A 24,722-nucleotide genomic window follows, 5' to 3' on the forward strand; every position below is an offset into this window, starting at 1 on the left:
GCATGTTGCTGCCGGGTGGAAAGGACAGCGGTGTTCCTACAAGACGATGCACGACACATGCCACCGGTTTGTCCTGCTTTCAACTGTAAAGGTGGCAGATCCAAACTAAAAAAGGTCACATGACTCATTCTGTCATTGCTGTGTGTGCAAATAACACGACTGTGCATGCGCCAGATTAACCAATAACAAGGTACCAGACACGGTTTGGGTAGCTTGTGTACGTAAGTTAAACTGGCGATACAGTTTTTGTCTTTAACGTTTCGATGGTTGCACAAATGTCATGACATCATCAGCATATAGCGGTTTTGCAGACCAGTTCCCTCTGTAGATATAAGAGGCTCTTTTAAAGGTAATGAAAACATGATTCTTAGTTTCAGGTGATCGTGTTGACGTTAGACGAATAGTCATTAGTGATTATCCTCTGGGAACTATGAATATCTGCACTAAATTTGAGATTGTGATAACGTCTAAAATGGCGACGAGACTACAAAAGTAAGGGATTTATTTTATCTGACTTGTTGAATTCAAGGTCCTGAATGGTTTGTAGTTACTCTTTGTATTTCTGTGGCAGAGGAGGAACTTGTTCCTGCAGATCTTGACATGGTAAACATGTGAATTTGTGCAGTTATTAGACATTAATCAGAAGTCTTTGTTAATATACTTCATCCAGATCTGCTTTAAAATCCAATTAAACCCCTCTCTCCTGTTCCTAACTCCCTGCTCTCTCTCTCTTGTGCTTCGTCCTCGCTGTTTATTCTCTGTAATCTTCACTGTTTCCTCTCTCTCTCTCTCTCTCTCTTTATCTCCCTCCACTTTCCTCTTGCCTCGCTCTCTCTTTCCTCCTCCCTTCCCTTCCCCTCCCTTCCCCTCTCGCTCTGATGCTTTCTGCAGCGGCACGTGACGTGGCGGCCGCACATGGCCCGAGCGTGTGAGAGACGGCGAGAGAGATTTCAAAACATGCAAAGCGAACACACACTCTTGACTCGCTCTCCCCCCCTCCAGCGCTGCTCTCTCTCTCTCTCTGTGCAGAGTGCAGAGTCAGAGTCTCGTTTAACCCTTCGCTCACCGGGATTAATCACAGCGCTGAATGTTAAACCACTCACCGCCTCAGCGTGGCATTATCCTGCTCTCTCGTCTTTTTTAAAGAGACAGCGAGTCATTTCTCACTCTTTTAATCAATTGCACAGATTCATCCTTTAATAACTGTATGATGGCATTAAACGTTTTATCTGAGCTGGTATTTTTGGTGTGTGTTTGAGGTAAAGCAGTTGTGAGGTTAAAGGAGAAAACAGCTCAGCTGGGGGAAGTCATATATACGTCGTTCCTCAGGCCGAGGGCGGTCTGATCAGAGCTGAGGTTGTTTGTCTGCAGCGATCGAGGCTGAGCTGAGCTTTTTTTCGACATATATGTAGTTTGATGTGTTGTGTTTGCAGCCTAGCAACGAATAAATGCAAACGATCACAAGAAACAAGTATGTATATTTATAATGAAAAATAACAGCTAGCTACTGTCCTGTAAACATCTTCTCCTTGGACGGTGAAGTCATGACCCGGCCTGCTCTGCCTTTGATTGGCTCGTACTCCTTGCCCTTTGTTTGGTTAGTTTGGTTAGTGAGGTTCAGAGCCCTTGAGTAGAGAGTCGCGATTGCAGATCGTTGAGCTGCTCAATAGCTCCCAGAAGGGGCGCAACAGTTTCCAACTTATATTTGTCAGGTGTTGATGTAATTTAGACTTTTCATTTGCGTTCAACTAGCCGACGATGCTAACCTTACCAGACTGTAAGTAGATTGTAGGAGACTAAAACAGCTGTAAATGCCCCGTGATATGACGTTAATATATCCTAGACAGCTAACAGAAGCTAAAAAATTACATGATAATGTCCAGACGTTTTACCTCCAGCACTTTAAACTCTGTCCTCAGCATCTGTCTGAAGCACTGTGACCATATCTGTTCAGATTTTTTTGCACATTTTGAGACACAAGAGTGAATTCAGATACTGGAAAATGAGTCATGTGTCACAAAAGACTGTGAGAAGGTCGAAGTAGTGGACACACGACTAAAAAAACCTCCCTCAGGAGTTGATGATCAAAATGTAAACGTCTGATAAAAGTCCCAGACGTAGCTGCTGCGTGTAAACTTCTGGCTTCAGGTTTCTATAGATGTGTAGACGTTTATCAAGCTTGTTTGTTTTTTATCCGTAGTTCCCGCTGAAGCCTCGCCACTTCTGCTTTTACGTGTCAGTCAGTCACCAGGATAAGCAAACTGAACATATTCCCATGAAGTTTGGTGCACAGATCAGCCTCGAGGCGAAGGAGCAGCTGATTACGATCTTGGCTGTTAGTCAGATTTTTGGATTTCTCTCCAGGTGACTTGTTTTATTTTTATCCCGTGTCAAACTGTCTGCTGTTGGATCTCTTGTTTATTCATTATTCACTGTGGCTCGTGTGTTATTTCACATGCAGCGTTCTTCTTTGTTATCGCCGGTTTAATAAGTGATCACCATTAAGGACCGCCTTTTGTAATAGCAGTGAAACATTCGTGCAGCAGATGCTTCCTTCCAAACACATCGCAGGTCAATGAGTTCATGTGTCCTCCGGCGTGCATGAACACACTCGTGGGAATCTGAGGTTTTTTTTTAAAAAAAAAATGTTTTTTGATTCGGAGGGTTTGTGACTGAGTGAAGTGACCTGGAAGTGTTGAAGATGCAGCAGATAACAGCTGATCTGAACTACAAGTAAAAGTGATTCAGGTTTCCTTTCCGCAGAAAACAAAGGGCTGTTTCTTTATAAGGAAAGAAACACGATCTTAAAGTCACAGTGAGCGCCTTTCTTTAACTTCTAACGAATTCTGAGGAGCAGATTTCCTCCTCTTCGATCACAAAGATGGAAAAAAATGTCACCTCACTGGTTGCAGCTCAGTGGGTGTTAAAGAGCATCAGTAGTGATGATGATAATGCAGATACCATCTAAAATATCAACACCGGGCTCTCTGTTGGTTTTTAAACTTTTTTGTGGAAATGTCAAATTTCCAAATGATCAAGCAAAATTAATCTCAGCTCTAGTTCTGATGTGAGGAATACACTGTGTGTCACCCCCTCGACACACAGTCGAGCTGGTGCCTCCACTTCGGGCGCGGAGTGAGCGCTGATGCTTTTAGCTTAGCGGCTACAGTGAAGACTTTGGGTGTAAAAAACATCTCTTCAGATCCATTCAGGCTTTCAGAGACTTGGATTATGTTTTAAAACGAGTCTCCAGCTGCTTCAGTTGTTGAGCAACGCTGTTCTGCTGTGAAGCTCCATCAGCGGCTGATGAGATCATTACTGAATCTTTATTTTTGGGTGAATTTTCCCTTTAAATACCAGCGTTAGCCAAGCTTACAATAGCTGCCACAAGCGTACTATACTTACAGTAAACTGCAGCTGTAATGATCGATCAAAACAAAATTAAACACCAACTATTTTGATAATCGATTTATCGTTTCAGTCATGTTTGAAGCACACATACTTAAAATTAGCTGCTTCCAGCTTCTTAAATGTGAGGATCTGCTGCTTTATTCTGTCGTATGATGACGAGTCTTTGGGTTTTGGACTGTTGGTGAGACATTTTATATCGACGAATGATCGATTACAGATTAATCAACAATGAAAATAATTGTGAGTCGCGGCCGGCTGTAAACTGTGTCCAGCTACGTGACCACAGCTAGTTCAGTCGTAGTTTGATCTCGCAGCATTAATCCACTCGTCTCCATTTTTGTCCACTCTCAACTAAAGACCTCAGTTTAATCCTCGCTGATGTCGATATTTCAGATTTATTGCATTTTTAGGGAACAAACAAACAAAAAATGATGATATCAAAGCGCCTTATAAAAACCACAGCTGCATCCATATTTCTGTTTCCCTCCCTCTGAGCTGTTCATCCATTCTGCCCAGAATAAATTAAAATCAACCTCAAACGTGCATGTGGACGGGATTATTCTCTAACCGGTCTATTTTCCATCTCTCTGCAGCTCTGTAGTAACACTTCAGCTCCACAACGACCTGAGGGATTTCTGGCTGGATGCATCATGCTCAACCCAGTCACGTGTTTATAATTCAGAATAAAGAGCGCACACACACACACACACACACACACAGACACACAAACACACGAGCATGTTCACATTAAAGCCCAAACAGTTGCATGCAAATGGCTGAAATAAAGAGGACACTCATATGCATGTTCGAAGTTCAGCGTGCTGCACAGACGCACACAAAAAAAAGCATGTGCACGTGAAGGCATGCACACAAACACACACTCACGAGGTATATTCATAGACATTTGCAGAGGCACTCAGGCAGATATGCACACACACACACACACACACACACACACACACACACAGCCTTGCAGCAGTATCCACTTGTATTCACTCCTCTGAAGCAGCTCGATCCTGCTTTCTGTCTTTCCTTCTCACATCTGTCTCATTTCACAACAGCTTTTATTTAATTTTCTGATTTTATTTATTTACTCTGCAGCTCTTTATCACACTGAAACGTCTCCTCTCTCATTGTTTATGACTCACAATAAAAATAAAAAAAACACAAACACAATGTTCCAGTCAGATTTCTTCAGAATCGTATCCTGCTGGGCACTTTTGTGTTTCTCTTTTCTGATGTCTCCTCTCCGCCTGCAGCGGCCTTCAGATAACTACATACTGTATTAGAGGTATGCAAATGTTTGTGAAAACCACGAGTTGTAAAAAGCACAGATACGAGGCGCCGTGCATACAAATATGAGGTTCGCGCTGATTATCACTGCGTGATAAAAGCATCGCTTTTTGCCGTCGAGCCAGTCAGGCAACATTTTCTAAGCAATATGTCAAACAACAAAGCGAGAAGCAGTCGTTAAACGTTGATGTCTGCTTTTTGAAAAAGGATGCCGTCTCACTGTCAGTTGTAACTCTTCAGTTTCATTGTTCGGATGTTTCCTCATATTTGCAGTTGTAAGCTTTTTAAAACTAGTTTTAAAGCTGCACGGATCAGGATTTTCTTATGCTAACAAAGGATCGAGCGGCCAACAGTAACGTGAAAGGCGTCGCTTGTGAAGATGAGCCCACAGAGAATAACTACCCAACTCTGCTGCCCTTTTAGCGTCTTTCAGCCCATTGTTTTGGTTCAGTCTGTGGCGTAAGCAAACACATTTCAGCAATAATGCTTCTGCTCGTACGGCTCCAAAGTTAGCGGCCAGTTAGCGAGTGTAGTGTCGTAGCTAAGCTGCTAAATCCCGCAGAGAATCATTACACAACTCTGCAGCTCTTTTAGCGTCTTTCAGCCGATTGTTTTGGTTCACTCTTCCAGCTATCACCTGTGGTGTTTCAAGCCGCAACAGGAAACTACAGTTTGAGGGAGCAAAGAGACATAAAAATCTAATAAAAACAGCTTAAAAGGTTTGATGACTTTGACCAAAAATAAGGTTTAAAATGTGTTTTTTTTCCACAGGTTATATTTCTACTACGCATGTACACAGTTTTAAAGACACCAACTTCTAATTCAGGGATCTTGTGCAGGGATTGGCTCGATGTTTCCTGGTCTGTCTCTTTTATAAAGCAGACGACTGGCTTTAGGAAGAAAAGGACTTGGATATATCTGCCATACACCCGACATCTCCAGCGTTATAGACTTCTATAGTGGTTCGTCTACTCTCGCAAAAACGTGCATTTCAGGCTACAACAACAGCCGGGGAAAGGCTCGCGTTTCTTAAACTTCCCTTTAATCTAGCACTTCTGGAGGAGACACTGCCTTAAGGCTGAAGTCAGGGAACAATTAACCATTGTGCAGCATTTCCCGTTACAGTGATCTGCATCTTTAAATCCTCCTGTCCGGTGGTTTGTCAACAGCGTATCCCTGCAGCGAAGCAGCATCACAGCTCTGCTTCGCTTAAATGTGTAAAAATCAGTTGGTTCAACCCAAAGATTCTCCGTCACAATGATAACAGTTACAAAAAACTTTTGTCTCCTCGTCTCAGTCCAAACATTGACAGAACTTCACACGCTCCATCACTCATTGTCTCATCCTCCCTTTTTAAGTGTCTATACAACCGCCGAACGTTAACAAAGACCTCTGGCAATCTGTCATCAATAAATCATGAAATTAGCTGCCATGATTCATTCGATGGCTCACAGGATGAACATGACCGTCAGCGTGATAAAGGACGGGCTTCGCAGGGTTTCAATTAGAATTGGAAGTTGTCAGACTTGTGAAATCTCCAAGAGGAGGACGGAAAAAATATAAAAGAAAGACGGACAGAAAAGCTCCTCTGATGTTCTGGCAGTTCTGGTTCACATCAAAAGCGGCAGCAGAGAGAAGAAACAATAAATTATGAATATATAACGGATGAAAACAGGCTGTCGGAGGGAGCCGAGGACGGGCCGGAGAACAGGGTGTCAGCCATTTATCAGGAGATATAATTAGAGAAGATCTCACTGTGGTTATTGCTGAAGAGGGTTAGTTAATGTAACGTATCGTGAGTCTGTGTCATCATTACTGCCAGAACACATTAAGGCCTCTGCATGTACAGCTTCATATACGTCTGACTGTATTAGCTGGTGCAGAAAATGTCGCCTTCTCACACGAAGATGTCAATTTTAATCTCTGTCGCCTTTCTCAGAAGCTACGAGAAGAAAAGTGATAAATATTAAAACTTTTGATGGAGAATGTCGACGTTCACGTTCACTCACCATGTAGACACTCGGGTCCTCCCATCATGCCTTGCTGCTGCTGCTGCTGCTGCTGCTGCTGCTGCTGCTGCTGCCCCTGCTGAGGCGGTGGCGGCGGCGGTGGTTGCGGCTGGACGGTCTCCAGCCCCAGCAGCGAGGAAGAGGAGGATGAAGAGGACATGGAGGAGGACGAGGAGGAGCAGGGCGGAGGGGAGGTCGGAGGACACTGGGAGCTCTGGTTGGGCACCGCCGACTGGGAGCTCTGGGAGGAGAGGGAGAAATATGTGAGGTTATCTATCGTTATCATTCGTGCTAAATAAACCCAACAAGTTTTTGATGGGAGAAGGTGAGAAAATGGACAAAGGTCTGATCAGAGCAGCAGGGGACCGGGAGGGTGGCCGAACAGGTCGCTGTGTTTCCTGGAGAGACTACAGCTCAGACAGCACTGCATCAGAGCCGCAAGGAAAGAGCGATGCAAGGTAGGGACGGCAAACTAGCTTACTTAAACCTAATCTAAGGTTGGCGAGCTAGCTTTAACTTAGCTACGTGGCATGGATCTGTCGTTAGTTGCTTCGTAACGTTAGCTAATAAAGTAATTTGTGAAAAGTCAAGCTAGTTAGTATCATTTGTGTCTCACAGCTTGGTGCGGTTTAAGTGAAGTTGACCAGTCTTACCTGGGAGGGGATCTGGGCACTGGTGGAGCTGGGCCCGTTGCTGTGCATCCCCATCCCGTTCTCGGTCAAGAACTCCTCCAGGTCCATGTACTGAAGCTGGAACAAGCCTCCGTCACATGGCAGGGTCCTCTCCCACAGCAGCGGGCCCAGGAAGGCTGACTGGGAGAGCGGCCGCACAGCGCTGGACCCGATGGTTCCCGTCACCCCGCCGGGGCCGCCGCCATTGGGGCCCAACGAGTCTTCGTCAGAGTCCACGGGCTTGTTGTCTTTGTCTGGAGAGAAGAAGGTACAAGAAGTCTGTTAGATTATTTCATTTTCAAACTCTTTCTGACCACAGACGCTAATTAAATCTTCGTCTCCTTCCTTTGGTTCGTAGATGAGAGCCGATATTCACGCTGACAATCCAGCAGATCGACTCTTACTGCAGAGAAAGAGGCTGATGATCTCATTTTCACTGGTCTCATTTGTTTACCGTTATTAAACCGTCCTCGAACTAATGTACAAATGATTTATTGATGCTTGAATGAAACCCAACAAAGCACTTTTCATGCTTTGTGTCCATGTTGGAAAAAAGTGTACGATGATGATGTCAAATCAATTTGCCTGGAAACTTTCATGTGCCCAAATTATTAAGGGAAATATTCCAGCAGTATTAGATCAAGTGCTTAAAGATACGTCTGATGGCCAGATGGTCCCAGGTTTTGAAGGGTAAATCACACGCTGGTGGAGTATGATGCTCATCAAAACACCCATCTCCTCACTCTCTGCCAGGACTTTTAGCGACAGGTGACCAGATAAACGCTCCGTAACCTTGAGTCAACTCGTGGATTTCTCTGGATTTGAACATTGTTGGAAACTCTGAGAAGAAGTTCGACGTTTCAATGCAGAAATCCTACATATCACATCTTTAAAAGCATCAACTGATGTGCGTCGATTGTGACTACAAGATGTGGCCACAAAGAGATGTCGCTGCCATCTGTCAGCCCTTGAGCAAGGCACATAATGGACATTTTGTTCCACAAGATCTGACTCTTTTCTTGGACCTCAGCCTTGTTCTCAGATTGTTATTTGATGGGCAGATTTCTGGACGTGATCCAGATCTGTGAGGTCTCCTCGCATTAACGTCCAACTGACGAGACTCCTGCCGAAACTCAGAGCTGCACAACAATCGTGTCAATGTTCTTTGTTGTCTGTCTGACGATCAACAACAACAGCTCCAGAGGCTGTTGTTGTTGTCGTCTGATCAACAGCGGCTGAGGTTTGTGCTTCTGTGTCCTTTGCTTTCTGTCAAGCACTTAGTTGCGATCATTAAAAGGCATCTATAAATAAAGTTGACTTGACTGACCCTGCACTCCGACCTCCCGGAGAGGAGCGAAGGGAGGGAGGGGGTCTGATGGAAAGATAGATATAGACATCAGGCATCAATAAACCATCAGCAGAAAAAATAAATGAAAACCCTGAAAGTAAACCGGGAACCTAATTTAACTGGACCGTATGGAAAGAACGAGAGCGATTGTTTAGTACGTCGATGATCCTCTCATAATATTATTCTACAGAATTATGCCTCCAAAAGTGCATATTGAATAAATGGCACGCTGAATAATAAAAACCCAATAAAATAGTAATAAAAGAGCATTTTTAACTGGCGCTGGGAGAGAGAGAGCAGAGAGAGTAATGAGAAAGCCGGAGAGGCTGAGAGAGAGCATCAGGAAAAGGCCGGAAATTTAAATTTAAAGGGATTAAAGGACATAAAGACAAGAGAGATTACAACGTGAAAACAGCGGAGGAGGGAGGGAGGGAGGGAGGGAGAGGAAGAGCAGAGAGTCAAGGCCATGTCCGTCATAATCTCTCCGCTATCATCCTCATCCTCGTCATCGTCCTCAGCTGCCTGCCAGATTCTTCTAAATTACTGCGAGTTCATTTCCAAAGTCAGGAGAGAAATTTAAAAAGAAGTGACAGAATAAAACGAGTGGTGTCAACAGAAGAAGAGTATTAATTTAAAAGGTGTGTGATGCACTCAGCCTGCAGCCAGACCTCTAAATCTCTGCTGACATGTAAGTCAGATGATCTGGTGTCGTGTTCACCGATGGATGTTTGTCCAATCGGAAAAACAACCAACCAATCAGAGGTTTGTAGGAATAATAATTTTCCTTTCAGAGCAATCCGATCACCAGAATAAAGGTTGGCATTGTAGAATGGCTCCTATCGGTGGACTCAATCAGTGCTCTGTCGTTTGGCAATTTTTTTTTCATGTGTGAAACTGGATGAAAGAAACTTTCCCAGGAAAAATATTTTTTTATATGTGAAACCAGCTAATTTTGTGTTTTGTTTTTTTCAGGAAAAGAAAAAAATATTTTTTGTTTTGACGTGTTCGAGGGAAAAAATAACATTTTCAGGAAAACAAAATTTCATGTGTGAGACAGATTTTTTGGGGAAACCAAGTGAAACATTTTTTTTTTCACGTGTGGAACCAACTGATTTTTTGGGGGGAAAAGAAAAAAATCATCTGTGAAACTGACAAACTGAAACAAAAATTTGAACACATCAAATTTTTGTTTTGACGTGTTCGAGGGGGAAAAAAACATTCTCAGGAAAAAAAAAGTCGTGTGATTTTTTTTCGGGAAACCAAGTCAAAAAATTTAAGGAAAAAAACAATTTCGGCACAAAAAAATCGGGAGAATCTTTGTTCATGTGTGAAGATGAAAATTTTAGGGGGGAAAAATTTTCAGGAAAAAAAATATTTTTGGGGTGAAATTTCTTTGTTTCTTGTCTTTCTCCGGATTTTTTTTTTTCCTGTGGAAAAAAATGTCCACTTAGTTTCACAAAAAAAAATGTATTTTTCCGCAGATAATATAAAAAATAAGGAACTTGAAAAATGAGCCTTACAAAAAAATTTCATGTGTGACACACATTTTTTTTTTCTGGAAACCAAATGAAAAATTTTTAGGGGAAAAAACATTTCAGGAAAAAACTTTTTTTTTCTGTGTTGAATTTGTGTGAAACCGGATGAAAGATATTTTCACAGGAAAAAAAACTTTTTCTATATGAGAAACTGATTGAATTTTTGTTTTGTTCAAATGGTAAAAAAAAAATCATTTTCAGGAAAAAAAACATTTTCAGGAAACCAAGTCAAAAAATTAGAGGAAAAAAACAACTGATTTTTTTTTTTGGGGGGGGGGGGGATTTTTTTCATGTATGAAAACTTTGTGAAGATGAAAATTTTAGGGAAAATATTTCAAAAAAAATATTCTTTGGATGAAATTTTTTTCACAATCTTTCTCCAGAATTTGTATTTTCTCCAGGGGAAATCACCCCGTTCACACATGAAAAAAAACTCTCCAAAAAAATGTTTTTTTCCCCAATCGAAAAATATAAGGAACATGAAGAATGAGCCGTACAAAACCAGTTTCACACATGAAAAAACGTTTCTTTTTTTTTTCAGAAAAAAAAAATCTTTTTTGGCCGAAATTTTTTCCGCAATCTTTCTCCAGAATTTTTGTTTTTCTCCTGGAAAAAAAATGTCCACTTTGTTTCACAAATTTTTTTTTTCTCCTGGAAAAAATAAATTCATCTGGATTCACACATGAAATTCTCTGGAAAAGTTTTTTTGTTTTGTTTTCACAGACGGAAGAGAAAATAAAAAATTAATTATCCTGGCAAAACTTTTTTTTTTCCACCAGTTTTCAAGTCAAAAATAATTTAGATCGGATTTAGAAAATAAATCCCCAGAAAAAAAAACCTTCATTGGCCCCTCAGAGCTTCCGTACCAATATAATAGGACTATTCATTATTATTTTTTTGGCCTTTATTGACAGTACAGCTGGAGAGACATGCAGCAAAGGACCCCAGGTCGGGACTCGAACCCAGGGCTGCTGCAGCGAGGACAAAGCCTCTGTACAGGGGACGTCCGCTCTACCAACTGAGCTAACCGGCAACCCATATGACCAAGTCTTACATATTATATCTTTAAGTTCCTCCTCAGGAGCGTAACTTACTATTTTGCACCATATTCATATTCAGCTGTTTATTCGGTAAATGGCTGCTATTAGCATTAATCGCTAGATGCTACAAGTACTGAGGAAAGAAATGCAAAGTTGAAACTAATCTAATCAGATTTGTGTGCACAAGTTATTTATTCAGATGCACAAATGACAAAATCTTGCACAGAAATGTAAAATAGTGGAATATCTCCTGACACCTGCAGGCTTCCTGCAGGTGTCAGGAGATATTCCACTATTTTACATTTCTGTGCAAGACAAAAATATGAAAGGTCGTCAAAATAAACGGGGAAACAAGAAGTTTGAGAATGAAAAGAGGAGCTGAGAGCCGAGCGTCTACTGTAAAAAAAGATGACACGAAGCCTGAGAAAATGCAAATCAGCAGAGGGACGAGCAGGAGAGCAAGACAGGAACGAGCGAGAGGAAAAACTCAACGACAGACAGAGAGATGTGCGAGATGGAGTGGGTGTTTGTGAAGGCGTCAAACAAAGCCAGCCAGGGAGAGAAAAAAAAAAAAAAAAGCAGGAGGATGAACGAGTGAAACTCTGCAGCGAGAAAAGCCAAAAAAAAAAAACCCACCACCATCTTTGCACCCCTGAACGCTTCACCTATCATTGGGAGACTGTTCGCTCTGTGGCCGCTGACAATGAGGCCGGCCGAGGCCTCTGAGCTGCTTTCTGACTCCATGGAGAGGCTGTCAGCCGCGCTCACCATCACCGCCTCCTCCTCATGCAAAGCAACACAAAAAACCCTCTACAGGAAGGAGGCGCAGATACACCGAGAGGCCACCAGGGGTCGCCAAAAACAACTAAAAAAGCAGGGAGTGCTTTGTTTTTCTCCCTCTTGTGTGTTCAATTTATTCATCTTTGTGTATTTCAGCATGTCATCACTGTGACAAGAGGCTTATTTTAGGGTTTTAATAGAGTCAGACTTCATATATTGTGTTGAATGAATCTAAAACCAAACAAAAACCAGTGTGTGTGTGTGTGTGTGTGAGAGAGAGAGCAGCTGACTGGGAGTTATGACATCCCCACAGCGAGGGAGGAAGGAGAAGGCAGCCTGGTTAATATTTGTCATGGCAGCTGGTGGATGGGAAACAATTCGGTCTCACTCAGAAACCTTTATTTAAACAGACCGCAGAATCAAAATTCAACACAAACGACTGCTGCTGCTGCTGCTGCTGCCGCTCCGGCTGTATTCTGATGGCATCCACTCCAGATTGTGTTTCTTTTTTTAACCCTCCTCCTCCTCCTCCTCGTCCTCGTCCTCCTCCTGATCACTTCATTTCACCACCAAATGCAAAAAGGAAACATTTAATTTTTTTTTTTTTTGTAAATGCAGCGGGGCCAGAAGGAGGAAGGCTGAAGTGAAAACAGTGTGTGTGTGTGTGTGTGTGCATGTGAGTGTGTGTGTGTTGGATAAGCACGAGCTCTGTCTTTTACAATCACACCTACCCACTCAGTCACATGCACACACACACACACACACACACCAGTGAATAATCAGTGTGATATTCCTGTGATTTCTGCATATTGAGCAGATGCTCTGTAACGTATACTTAAGATTTACGTTCTTGATTAATCTGCTGTTCATTTTCTTGATTAAAATGTCAAAAAAATACCTGAAATTGGTTGTTTGTTATCCGAACCGACAGTCTTAAATCCAAATATATACAGTTTCATATCGTATCATGACATTTAAGGAGCTTTATGAAAGAATTTGTGGTGTTTTTACTTGACAGAAATCCCAAATAGTTTCCTCTAAGGTCCATTTCAATGTTAAGGTGTCTTCGAGAGCTCGACCGATATATCGGCTGGCCGATATTTTTGGCCGATCACAGATATACTCATGTCGATATATATGATGTTTACTTTTCTTGTAAATGCAGAAAAAAGAAGCTCGAGGTAATTTTAATTATCAAATTGACAGTTAAGTTGACAGTTTCAGTCATTTTGGACAATAGATGTTATTGTCTTTAGAGCTCGACCGATATATTTATCAGTCGGCCGATATTGGCCCCTTACAGACACATCAGTATCGGTGTATATGTTGGCTGATAGAGCCTTCAAATGTCTCTAAGATGCATTTATAGTTTGTCATTTAGAGCCCGACCGATATCAGTTAGCCAATATTGGACGGATACTTCCTGTCTACATGTTGTCTGATATGAAAACTTCTGTTTTTAGAGATCATATGGCCACAGATGACGCTCGGGTCAATTATTAACTTGACTGTTTCAGTGAACTGATGTGATTTTAGACAGTAACGTTTATTGTTTTTAGAGCTCGACTGATATATCTGTCGGCCGATATTGGCCCATCACAGATGTATCAGTATTGGTGTGTATGTTGGCTGATGGACGCTTCAAAAGTCTCTAATGTGAATTTATAGTTAAAGTTTATGTTATGTTTTCTAGCCCCACTGATATACCGGTTGGGCGATACTATTGGCCGATATCAGCCTATCACAGATATATCGGTATCGACATACATGTTGTCTCTGAAAACTTCACAGTAAAGTTTCCTGTTTCAGTGAGCTGATTTCATTTTAGACGATAAACTTGTGTTTTGTTTCATCGCTACGACATTTTTTTATTTTTTTTATTGAGCACATTGCAGAAAGAGATGCTTGGGATCACTTCTAATTATTTATTTACAGTGACATCATTTTGGACAATAAAGTCGATATATCAATTTTTTATTTTATACGTCCTATTATCGGTATCGGCCCCAGAAATCCAGTATCAGTCTGGCTCTGATTGTTTTCTTTCCAGATGTCCTGTTACCGTTACGAATCTTTGCCACAGGTGTTTAATAACCACAATCTGAGGGATCATAAAAAATGTGTATCGACCAAATATTGATCAGTATCGGCCCCAGAAAACAAGTATCAGTCGAGTTGGACACTTAAACTTCATTAAAATCTGTCGTCATTCATGTAAACACGCTTGATTTACAGTAAAAGTACATTTCTCCACGATCCTCCTGCAGAGACTTGTTGGTATTTTCCTCACTGTCCCTTTAAGAAGTTTTCGTGCAGATAAGACCTCGCTCTCCCTCCCTCTCTCTCTCTCTCCCAAACACACGCACGTGCGCACGTGCACGCACTCACCTTTCATCTCGCAGCAGTCCTTGGGGCCTCTCTGGTCGGCCTTGATCGGCAGCTGCAGCAGCGACTTCAGGTTGGTCATGGAGGTCAGGTGTCCGCCTTGGGGGCCACTTCCGGCCGGGTTGCTGGCCCCGAACTGGGGGCTGGTGGCCCCGGCGGGCAGATCCGGCGGCAGGAGCTGAGTTAGAGGCCTTGACATAACTTCCAAGGCAAGGAGGAGGAAGGAGGAGGAGGTGGAGGGGGGAGGTGGTGCGGGGGAGGAGAAGCTGGACCCGCAGACCGTTTAAGTTCAAGATCGAAATAATCCAATTAGGGGTGCTGATTGATTGACAGGCGCGCCGTCAAAAGGTGGCGCGGACGGACAGGTGAGGTGCGCTCAAGATCTCCACCTGATGTCCCGCTTTTCCGCCCGTCCCATGAAGACAAACGTGCAAAAGAAAACGAAGTGGAGGAAAAAAACAAACAAAAAGAGGGTTTATCTCCGAGATGGCAGCATGTTGGTGTAGCTCATCCTCTCAGACTGGCTGAGCTGCTGCTGCTGCTGTCAAACCTTTCAAACTAACTCCGCAGTAACGAGCGACACAGGAAGACGAAACGAGTGAAGTCCTCCTTTGAGTTTGGGATTACACGGTCCCGGTCCGGTCCCGGTCCGTCGGTCGACCCACCGGAGATCTTGTGAGGAAAAATGAAAAATAAAAAGCAGAGAGAGATGCGGATGTTGTGTCGTCCCGTGCAATGAGAGAGGAGCACAAAAAGAGTCGAGTCGCGTCTCCGGCGGAGAAAATGAGGCCGAAGACGAGTCGAGCTGAAATCAGAGCGAAAAATATGAAAGATGAAGGAAATAAAGAAGAAGCCCCCCAAAAAATAATAATATCCAGTAGTATGAGAGTCAGATAGATGGGACTGATGGCTCCTGCTTTCCTCTCTCTCCCTCCCTTTCTCTCTCCCCCTCTCTCTCTCTCTCTCTCTCTCTCTCTCTCTCTCTCTCTCTGCCAGTCAGCTGGAACCAACACGGGCCGCTCGCGTGACGTCACCGCTCACGGGGGAAAGGCGCTTGGGGGCGTGGATCGTTTGCATACACAGGCCACGCCCCCTCGGCGACGCCCCCCCCCCCTCGCTTCGCTTGATTCCACCGGAGTGCGTTCACGGCCCATGGGAAAGCTGGGAAATATGAGCTTCCACGTGGGAAAATACAACTCCCAAAAATTACAATAATAATAACAACACACGGGAAGAGAAAAGAGGGAGGACAAAAGATAAGTTTATTCATCCACAAGGGGAATTTCACTCTCATAGTAGCAATTCACATACAATCGCAATAACACACTGTAAAACAGACACAAGAATGGTAAAAACAACACAATATTTACCATCGTCCACCCCCAACACCTCCAAATAAAAAGGCTCATATTAATGTCACTTTACCTGTGTTGTAGAAATGTTGATTATAAACGCAGACATTCAATGTATCGTGGTTTGCAAAACTGTATAATGCATTTCTTTCTGGTGACTGGGCTGCTCAGAGCCACAAATATTGTAACAGACAAAAGACAACAAGATTGATGCAGATGTGTAGTCATCCGATAGACCGATGTACGGAAGCCCTGAGGGGCAAGTGAAGATTTTTTTTTTCCATCTTTGAAACTGGGCGGAAAACAAAATTTTCCGAGGAAGACAAAAATTCTCACGTGAAACTGGCTGATTTTTGGGGGGAGGAAACCGAGTGATAAAAAAAATTTTCAGGGAAAAAAAATTCATGTGTGAAACTGACTGAAATTTTTGTTTTTTTGGGAGAATTTTTTTTCCCATGTGTGTGTTTTTTGTGTTTAAGTGTTCGAGGGGGAAAAAAAAAACTTTCATATGTGAGACAGATTTTTTCAGGAGAATATAAACAAATTTATATGTGAAACCGGCTAATTTTTTTTGTTTGTTTGTTTTCGGGAAACCAAGTGAAGAAAAAAAGTTTCAGGAAAAGAAAAAATTAATCTGTGAAAAACGACTGAATTTTTGTATTGATGTGTTCGAGAGTAAAAAACATTTTTAGGTTAAAAAAAATTCATGTGAGAGACAGATTTTTTTTCTTTTAGGTGTTTAAGTGGAAAAAATAACATGTTCAGGAATAAAAAACTTTCAAAAAATCTTTTTCATGTGTGAAACCAACATATTTTTGGGGGGGCAGACATTTTTTTTTTCATGTGTGAAACCGGATGAAACATATTTTCCCAGGAAAAACTTTTTTTATATGTGAAACCATTTGTTCTTTTTTGGGGGGAAACCAAGTGAAGGAAAAAAAATTTCAGGAACAGAAAAAATGTATCTGTGAAAACCGACTGAATTTTTGGTTTGATGTTTTCGAGGGGGTAAAAAACATTTTCAGGAAAAAAAAAATTTCATGTGTGGGACAGATTTTTTTTTTTTTTTTCACGTATGAAACCAACTGATTTTTTGGGGGAGGCATTTTTGTGTGTGAAACCGGCATTTTTTTATTTTTTTTATTGGGAAACCAAGTGAAGGAAAAACAAATTAAGGAAAAAAAATTTTTTTTTGACGTGTTCGAGGGAAAAAAATGTTCACATGTGAGACAGATTTGTTTTTGGGAAACCAACTGATTTTTTTTTGGGGGGGGGGGGGGGGGAGTGACAGAAAAAAAATTTCATAAGAAAAAAAAATCAAAAATTAATCTGTGAAACCGACCAAAGTTTTGTTTTGACATGTTTGAGGGGAAAAAGAACATTTTCAGGAAAAAAAAAATTTCATGTGTGAGAGATTTTTTTTTGTGAAACCAACAGTTGTTTTTTTGGGGTTTTTTTTCTGTGAGAATTTTTTTTTTCATGTGTGAAACAAATTTTCCCAGGAAAAACATTTCTTTATATGTGAAACCATCTGTTTTCTTTTTTTTTGGAAACCAAGTGAAGAAGAAAAAATTTAATGGAAAGAAAAAATGAATCTCTGAAACCGACTGAATTTTAGTTTTGATGTGTTCGAGGGGGAAAAAATACAGGAAAAAAAAATGTCATGTGTGAGAAAGATTTTATATTTTTTTTTCAGGAAACCAAATGGAAAATTTTGAGGGGAAAAAAAATCATTTGTGAAACCAACAGATTTTTTTCTGGGTTGAATTTTTTTTTTAAATAGGAAGACTCCACAAAAACATATCACAAACAGCATTACATCAAATAACATAATAAAGACAATAAATGATGAGGCAGTCCTCATGATGATAGTTCTGGAGGTGGGTTTTCCGACGTGTTTTGAATGTATCATTGGAGGAGGGATTATTAAATAGTTTGTGGCAAACTGTTCAACAGTTTAACAACTGAAAATGCTCCTTTGGTTTTTAGTGCTGAGTGGAGAGAAGCAATTGGTCAGCAGATCTGAGAGGTCAGGAGATGAAGCACAGGAGCAGTTCTGAAGTGAAGCCGGTCCATGCAGTGTTTCAAGAACAAATAAAATAATCTTAAAATGAAGTAAAGAAAGGCCACAACAGGTGAGGTATGCTCTCTTCTCCAGTGAGGAGTCTCGCTGCTGCTTTTTGAACCAGCTGCAGGCCGTGACAGGGCCGACTGACCTGATGTAAGAGGAAATAAAGACGGGAAAGTTCCCTAATCTTTACCGGACAGAAGGTAAAGATTTTGGTCATTTTTTAATTAAAAAATAAATAAATAATTAAACTTTACTGATTCCTGTTCCTCAAATATGAGGATTTGAGGCCTTTAAAGCAATACCTCTTTAATTTGGGTGGTTGGTCGGACAAAACAAGACACTTTAATCACAGCGCGCTTTAATTTCACTACAGACTTTATAATAATGTTTCATATCTCTTGTGTTTTCAAAACAGGCACATTTTTCACATACAGCTTCTCCCCGTTTCCTTTGCCTCCTGGAACGTGAACGCAGCACACATTTGCCAATAACGCAACGCCTCCCGATGGTTTCCTCCAATGGGCGCGCAGCAGCCGGGGACTGTTGCGCGCTCAGGCCACGCCCACACGTTCCCAGCTCCTTCCTGGATGGTCCGTGAACGCACCCCGCCCCTCTCTTCTTCTCTCACGCTGTCATTTAAAAACACCGAGGCCGAAACAAACAACGAAGACACAAAAACAACAGAGCAAAAAGCCTTAAAAAACGACCCGTGGCGATGCGAGACGCGAGGACGTCTTCGCTCTTCTCGGTCTCACCTGACAAATGTGGGTGAAATGTGAGTCTTTGTCCCGACAACGTGACAGAAAGCAAACACAGACATCAGCTGCTCACATGTGAGGAGCAGACGGTCACACTTAACGTGTCCCGCAGAGCGACGGCAACGCTGGAGCCGCCAACATGTGAAACACAGCCTCCATTTTGTGTCTTATCAGCAGAACGAGCAGAGAAACTGAACCTACACGTGTTTATTTTTAATTAAGTCGATTATATTTTTTATTTACACAACAATTATGTGTCATGGATGTTATAAATCGTCACATTCAAAGAGGTTAAACTGTGATTAATCCCGTAAAATGGTCGGTAACTCGTCTGTTTGTCTCCCTGCTCCGTGTCCCGGTTCTGCCTCTCGCGCTCTCAGCACCACAGAAGCACATGGCTCCGGCACGCGCCGACTGTTGCCTACCGGCGACTCTGCCGCGCCCTGATTGGCTGAATCTAGGTCACTCGCTGCCTCTCTCGGCCTCCCATTGGGCAAAAATAGGTCACAGTCTCCGCCCACAGGTTTCCCCATGCCAGTGCCGCGTGACAGCCCGGCTGGAGGGAGGAGGAGGGGGGGGGGGGCACAGAGGGAGGGAGGGGGGAGGAGGAGGGAGGGGGGGAGGGAGGGTGATGTGAGGATTAGTGCTTCACTTCTGATGGAGGAAACAAAACATCATTTATTTCTTTATTTTAAACGACAGCCGATAAAAAACAAAATACAAAATATTTACAATAAATTTATGAACATTTTTGCAGGAAAATTTTCACGAATGACGATAAAAGAAGCCAAATAAAAAACAAAACAGGAGACAAAAATGACAAAATTAGAAAAAAAAAAAATAAAAAAATATCCAACACTTAATGCAGAATAACACGAGAATGCATCGATTATGAAATCAATCCTAATGTTTGTTTTTATTTTTAAGTCAGAATAAATCTGCCAATAACTTAAAAAAAAAGTTTTTTTAAATGTATTCTTCAGGAAGCCATAAAGGTAAATAATAATAATAATAATAATAATAATAATAATAATACATTTTACATTTAACAAACATTTTAATAACAAATTAAATTAAAATTTTAATTTATAGAAAATTATTTTAAAAAAATAATTTATAAAAATTAAAAAATTATTAAACATTATAATAAAAAATGTTAAATAAAATGTCCACTTTTTATCTAAATCCTAATAATATTTTTCTTGTACATTTTTTTTTGTCTTGTGACTGAGGGTACGTCTGTCCATGGCTTCATGTAGATAAAATCTAAAGGCTGTTTAATTAAACTATTCAATAAAACATGCAAAATAAGGCAGAATATGTCCGTTGATGCATAACGTTCATGGAGTGGACGCATGTGTTTACAGTCAGATACAAATGTTGCCTAAAAGAAACATTTTCATAAAATCTGAGTATTAATAATACATTTTTTTTTTTTTTTACCTGCCATCTGGTTTTCTACAAGAGTACAAGAGGATTTATCAGTTTTTATTATATACTATTATAATGTACACAAATCATACAGAGATCATAATCACAGGGAGCAGCCTCGGGATGATGGGAGAGTCGGTCTGAAGAAGCTTCTGGATGTCTGTATATCCCACCGGGATCAATAAAGTGTGTCTCAACATGAGGAAGACATACAAACACGACACAAACAAAACAATCAACTGGAACTGTGGACGAGGATTTGGGGTCCACCAGCTGGTGACCGGGACGTAGTTCTGCAGCTTTAATGGTTCAAAATGGCTGCCAAGTTTCTGCCCTCTGTAGTGGACACCATGCATGAAAGGGAAAGAGTACTCCACTACATTTATTTGATTGCTTTAGTTACTTTTCAGATTACATCAAAGTCAAAGTAACACATTTTTAGATTCATTTAAACATTAACTCATCGATTATCTGATCTGATAATCGGTTGACCCACAACACAGTGTGTAAATACATGTAAATATGTGTAATTTACTTTTACTTGTTCTTTTCATACTTGAGTAAAAGTCTTACAGTGTCTGATATTAAATGGACTTAAGTACTAATCACATGAGTGACTTCCACTTGTACCAAATATATTTTAACATGATCTCTTTACTTTTACTTGTCCAGGAAGCACAGATGAAAAATGTCCTTTTGGTAATAATATTAATAAAAAAAATAATAATATTGCACTTAAAAATGTCCAAATAAATAAACAAACATCTCAGAGTTGCCTGATTTTCTCATACGCTTATATTTTTCTTCACCCTGTTTTTGTGCATCGTGCTTGATCATCCCAGTAGAAGCTGAAATATCAACTCTATATCTTTTAATAATAATAGCAGCTTACAATGGAGTAAAATCATAAACAAGCCACATCCTGTTGATCCTGATTGGACTGATTCATAAATCAGAGGCAGCAGCTGCACTGTGGGAACAACAGTTCCTGGAAGGTCCTGGAAAAAAGCCTGCAGGTCCTATCTGGTGACAGAGTGCTGTCACACACACATGACAGGAATGTGCTCGTAGTAAGAGGCCAAAATAACCCTGTCACACACACACACACACACACACACATGGGCAGGAGTGTGTGTACGCTGGCATGCATCAGGGAAAGTGAGGAAAAACAGCTTGACGCCACTAATGTGTGATTCGAGTTTCACGAGCTGTTTCCAATTCAAACCATTTTCCCCTGTTTCCTCTGCTGCAGACTTGGGAGGCAGCCACAGTGCCAAGTGTTTTAAAATGGCTCCATCTAGTGGACGCATGCGGGTAAAGCAGCAGAGCGCCACAGTCAGATGGTACCAAAGTAAAACACTTGTTCAGTCTGGTTTAAGGTGGACGTGCACGAGAAGTGGTGGAAGAAGTGTTCAGATCTTTGACTCCGTGTTGTAAAAATACCCAAAAGTCATACATGTATGTGTATTTTTGGCAATAAATGTGTTAACTTTAACTTAAATTACAAGTAAAAGTAAAATTAAACATATATTTACATGTATTTATACACGTATACTCTGGATCGACTGATTATCAGGTCAGTCTGATTGTTGCAATCTGTGTTTTTAAATCTGATTGTTGATCAAATAAATAACTGAAAAAATGCACAACTCTGATGCACCATGTAATCTGAAAAGTAACTAGTAACTAAAGTTATCAAGTAAATGTAGTGGAGTAAAAAGTACAATATTTGCCTCCAAAATGTAGTGGAGTGGAAGTATAATACTGAGATACTCAAGTACAAGTATCTCAAAATTGTACTTAAGTACAGTACTTGTGTAAATGTACTTAGTTACATTCCATCGCTGTATGTTTCTGATATTTGCCTTTAAATTCTAGTGGATTCAAAGTGCAAAGTAGAAAAATGAAAATAGAAATACTCAAAATTGTACTTGTAAGACGGTTGGGTACTGGAGTAAAGTTAGAAAGGAATAGTGTTGTATAAAATAAAAAAGTAAAGATATGATGTTACAAAAAAAGTAAGTAGTAAATAAATAAGTAGTAAGTAAAAAAAATACTTAAAGTATTTGATATCATAAGTAATTTTCTCGCAATAGAAGTAAAAGTATCTATACATATATCTAAATGTATTTATGTACTGTATAATAATACAGAACATTTTTTTTTTTTTATCCAATAGATCAAATTACCTAAAAATGTGCTTTTTGGCTCTGCTGGCGCATGTAATCTGAAAAGTAACTAGTTACTACACTTATCAAGTAAATGTAGTGGAGTCAAAAGTACAATATTCGCTTTCAAAATGTAGTGAGGTGGAAGTATAAAGTAGCAGAAAATGGAAATACTGAAGTGAAGACTTGAGTACTGTGACTTGAGTACTGTGACTTGAGTAAATGTACTTAGTTACATTCCATCATTGCTTTTACTGAAGAAAAAGTTACAATATTATTCTGTGGAAATATGAGTAAAAGTCCTGCATTAAAAACCTTACTGTAGTAAAAGTATGTGAGTAGAAGTATAAAGTAACATAACATGGAAATACTCATAAAAATGTACTTAGTTACTTTCCATCAGCCCTCTTCTTCTCTTCTCCTGTATGATTTGTGGAGCACGTGTCGGTGCAGGAGGCTCTGGAGTTGAGTCGGGGGGGCAGCTGCTGAGTGCTGAAGCCTTTCACAGCTCACCTGACCCTCGAGCTCCAGGTGCACCACACCTGACCTCCCGCCATTCATGTGTGTGGAGCTGCAGCGCTGTCAGAGGCTCTTTGTGTTGTGTTGTGTTGTGTCTCTTTGTGTTGTGTTGTGTCTCTTTGTGTTGTGTGTGGGGGCAGAGAGAGGAACCACTTCACGGTCCCTGTAGGAGGAGAGGGTGGAGGAAAATATACTCGGTGGATTAATTATGATAAAGGAGCTCCGAGGGGATGAAGTTGTTGCTTCCACTGTGTTCGAGCGCTCAGACGAGAGTTTCACAGCAGGAGAGACGACGGTCGCGTGTTTCTGACGAGGCCGACGGACACGGACGAGCAGTTTTCCAGAGATGGAATGTAACTAAGTAAATCTACTCAAGTACTACACTTAAGCACAATTTTGAGGTATTCTATTTTTAAGGATATTTCCATGTTATGTTACTTTATACTTCCACCTCACCACATTTTATAAAGAAAATATTGTACTTTTTACTCCATTACATTTATTTGTTATTTTACTTCAGTAAGGTTTTTGAATGCAGGACTTTGTAGTGGAGTATTTTTACAGTGTAGTATTGTTACTTTTACTTCAGTAAAGTAAGTACAATTTTGAGGTATTCCATTTCATACTACATTATACTTCTACTTACATACTTTTACTTCAGTCAGGTTTTAAATGCAGAGTTTTACTCATATTTCCACAGTGTAATATTCTTATTTTTCCTTCAGTAAAAGCAGTGATGGAATGTAACTTAGTAAATCTACTCAAGCACAGTACTCAAGTAAAATTGTGAAGTTACGTTTTGAGGGTTCTTGTACTTCATTTCATATAAGCTACATGTAATATCAGATACTTTTACTCGAGTACTATTCATATGGGTGACTTTCACTTTTACCGAAGTAATATTTTAACATGATATCTTTACTTTTACTCAAGTATGACTCCAGGTACTTTTTACAGCACTGACCATTTCTAACTTTATACCGTTACGAACCGTCTCTGATCTAATACTGATCACAGTAGAAAGTAACTCAGGATATTTACTTGTATTTTTAGTTATTCCATTTTCTAATACTTCTACTCAAGTGAAATACATGCTATCAACAGGGACTATTTCTTCTAAAATGAAGTAATAATGAGAACAGTTGTCAGCGAGTGATCCTGAACATCTATAAAATGTTTCTGGGAGGAAAAAGCTGTCGAGTTTAATCAGATTGTAGTTTTCCGAAGCGTTAAAGCATTATAAATTCAATCACATTCACCTTCATTGTTTTGGTGTGGTTAGGCAGAAACATGAGAAGCGGATATCATGAATAAAACCGCAGCTGTCTTACAAACCACTAAAGGGGAAGTTGGCATGTTTTTTCATGTGGTTTGGTTAAACCGACCGCCTTTGAACTCACCGCTGTTGGTTAACCTCCAGATTAAAACAAGTTCAACAAGTTCAGTTCAAAAATGAAACTCTGATAATATCTGTACAGCCCTTTTGATTTCAGCATCAGCAAGTCTGACAGATGTTGGATAAAATTTCTCCCTAGGATGGAGAAAATATACCATTTACAGACTTTTAGAAGATAAAAGTGACCTCGCAGCGTCGTGTTCTCCCCAATAATCCCCGTTTTAGTGGCTGCAGAGCAAATTAAAAAAGAAAAACACACCAGCTACAACCGAAACTGTACAAGGGTGTGAGAATTACACCCTCAATCACTTTGCGTGTTGCAGAAATACAATTCATAGAGTGTATATTTACAAAAACAATAAAGTTTATCAGTTTGAACATTAAATATAGGTCAAAAAAGAATTTGCAAATGTTTGCTTTCTGTTTTTATTTACAACATTCAACATTTTAGGAATTGGAGTTGTAGATATTTTTTTTTTTTCCTGGAAACCAAGAAAATTAAGGACATAAAATAAAAACCTTGCAGCGTTTTCATTACCTCTATTTAATACTTGG

The 24,722-nt window shown here is 40.5% G+C and overlaps 1 protein-coding gene across 1 annotated transcript in view; it reads right to left on the reverse strand.

Moving 5' to 3' along the window:
- The window catches only part of dbpa (D site albumin promoter binding protein a), a 31,910-nt gene extending 16,470 nt beyond the window's left edge, over nt 1-15,440 (reverse strand). Inside the window, exons 1-3 of the mRNA XM_073462998.1 lie at nt 14,476-15,440; nt 7,367-7,638; nt 6,714-6,954 (exon numbers count right to left, since the gene is read on the reverse strand). Of these exons, the coding sequence (XP_073319099.1) occupies nt 6,714-6,954; nt 7,367-7,638; nt 14,476-14,671 (709 nt within the window). The 5' untranslated portion in view covers nt 14,672-15,440. The remainder of the gene's footprint in view (nt 1-6,713; nt 6,955-7,366; nt 7,639-14,475) is intronic.
- Between the last annotated feature and the right edge of the window lie 9,282 nt (nt 15,441-24,722).

The sequence above is a fragment of the Pagrus major genome, chromosome 3 (genome assembly GCF_040436345.1).
Source record: "Pagrus major chromosome 3, Pma_NU_1.0".
NCBI classification, from domain to species: Eukaryota; Metazoa; Chordata; class Actinopteri; order Spariformes; family Sparidae; genus Pagrus; species Pagrus major.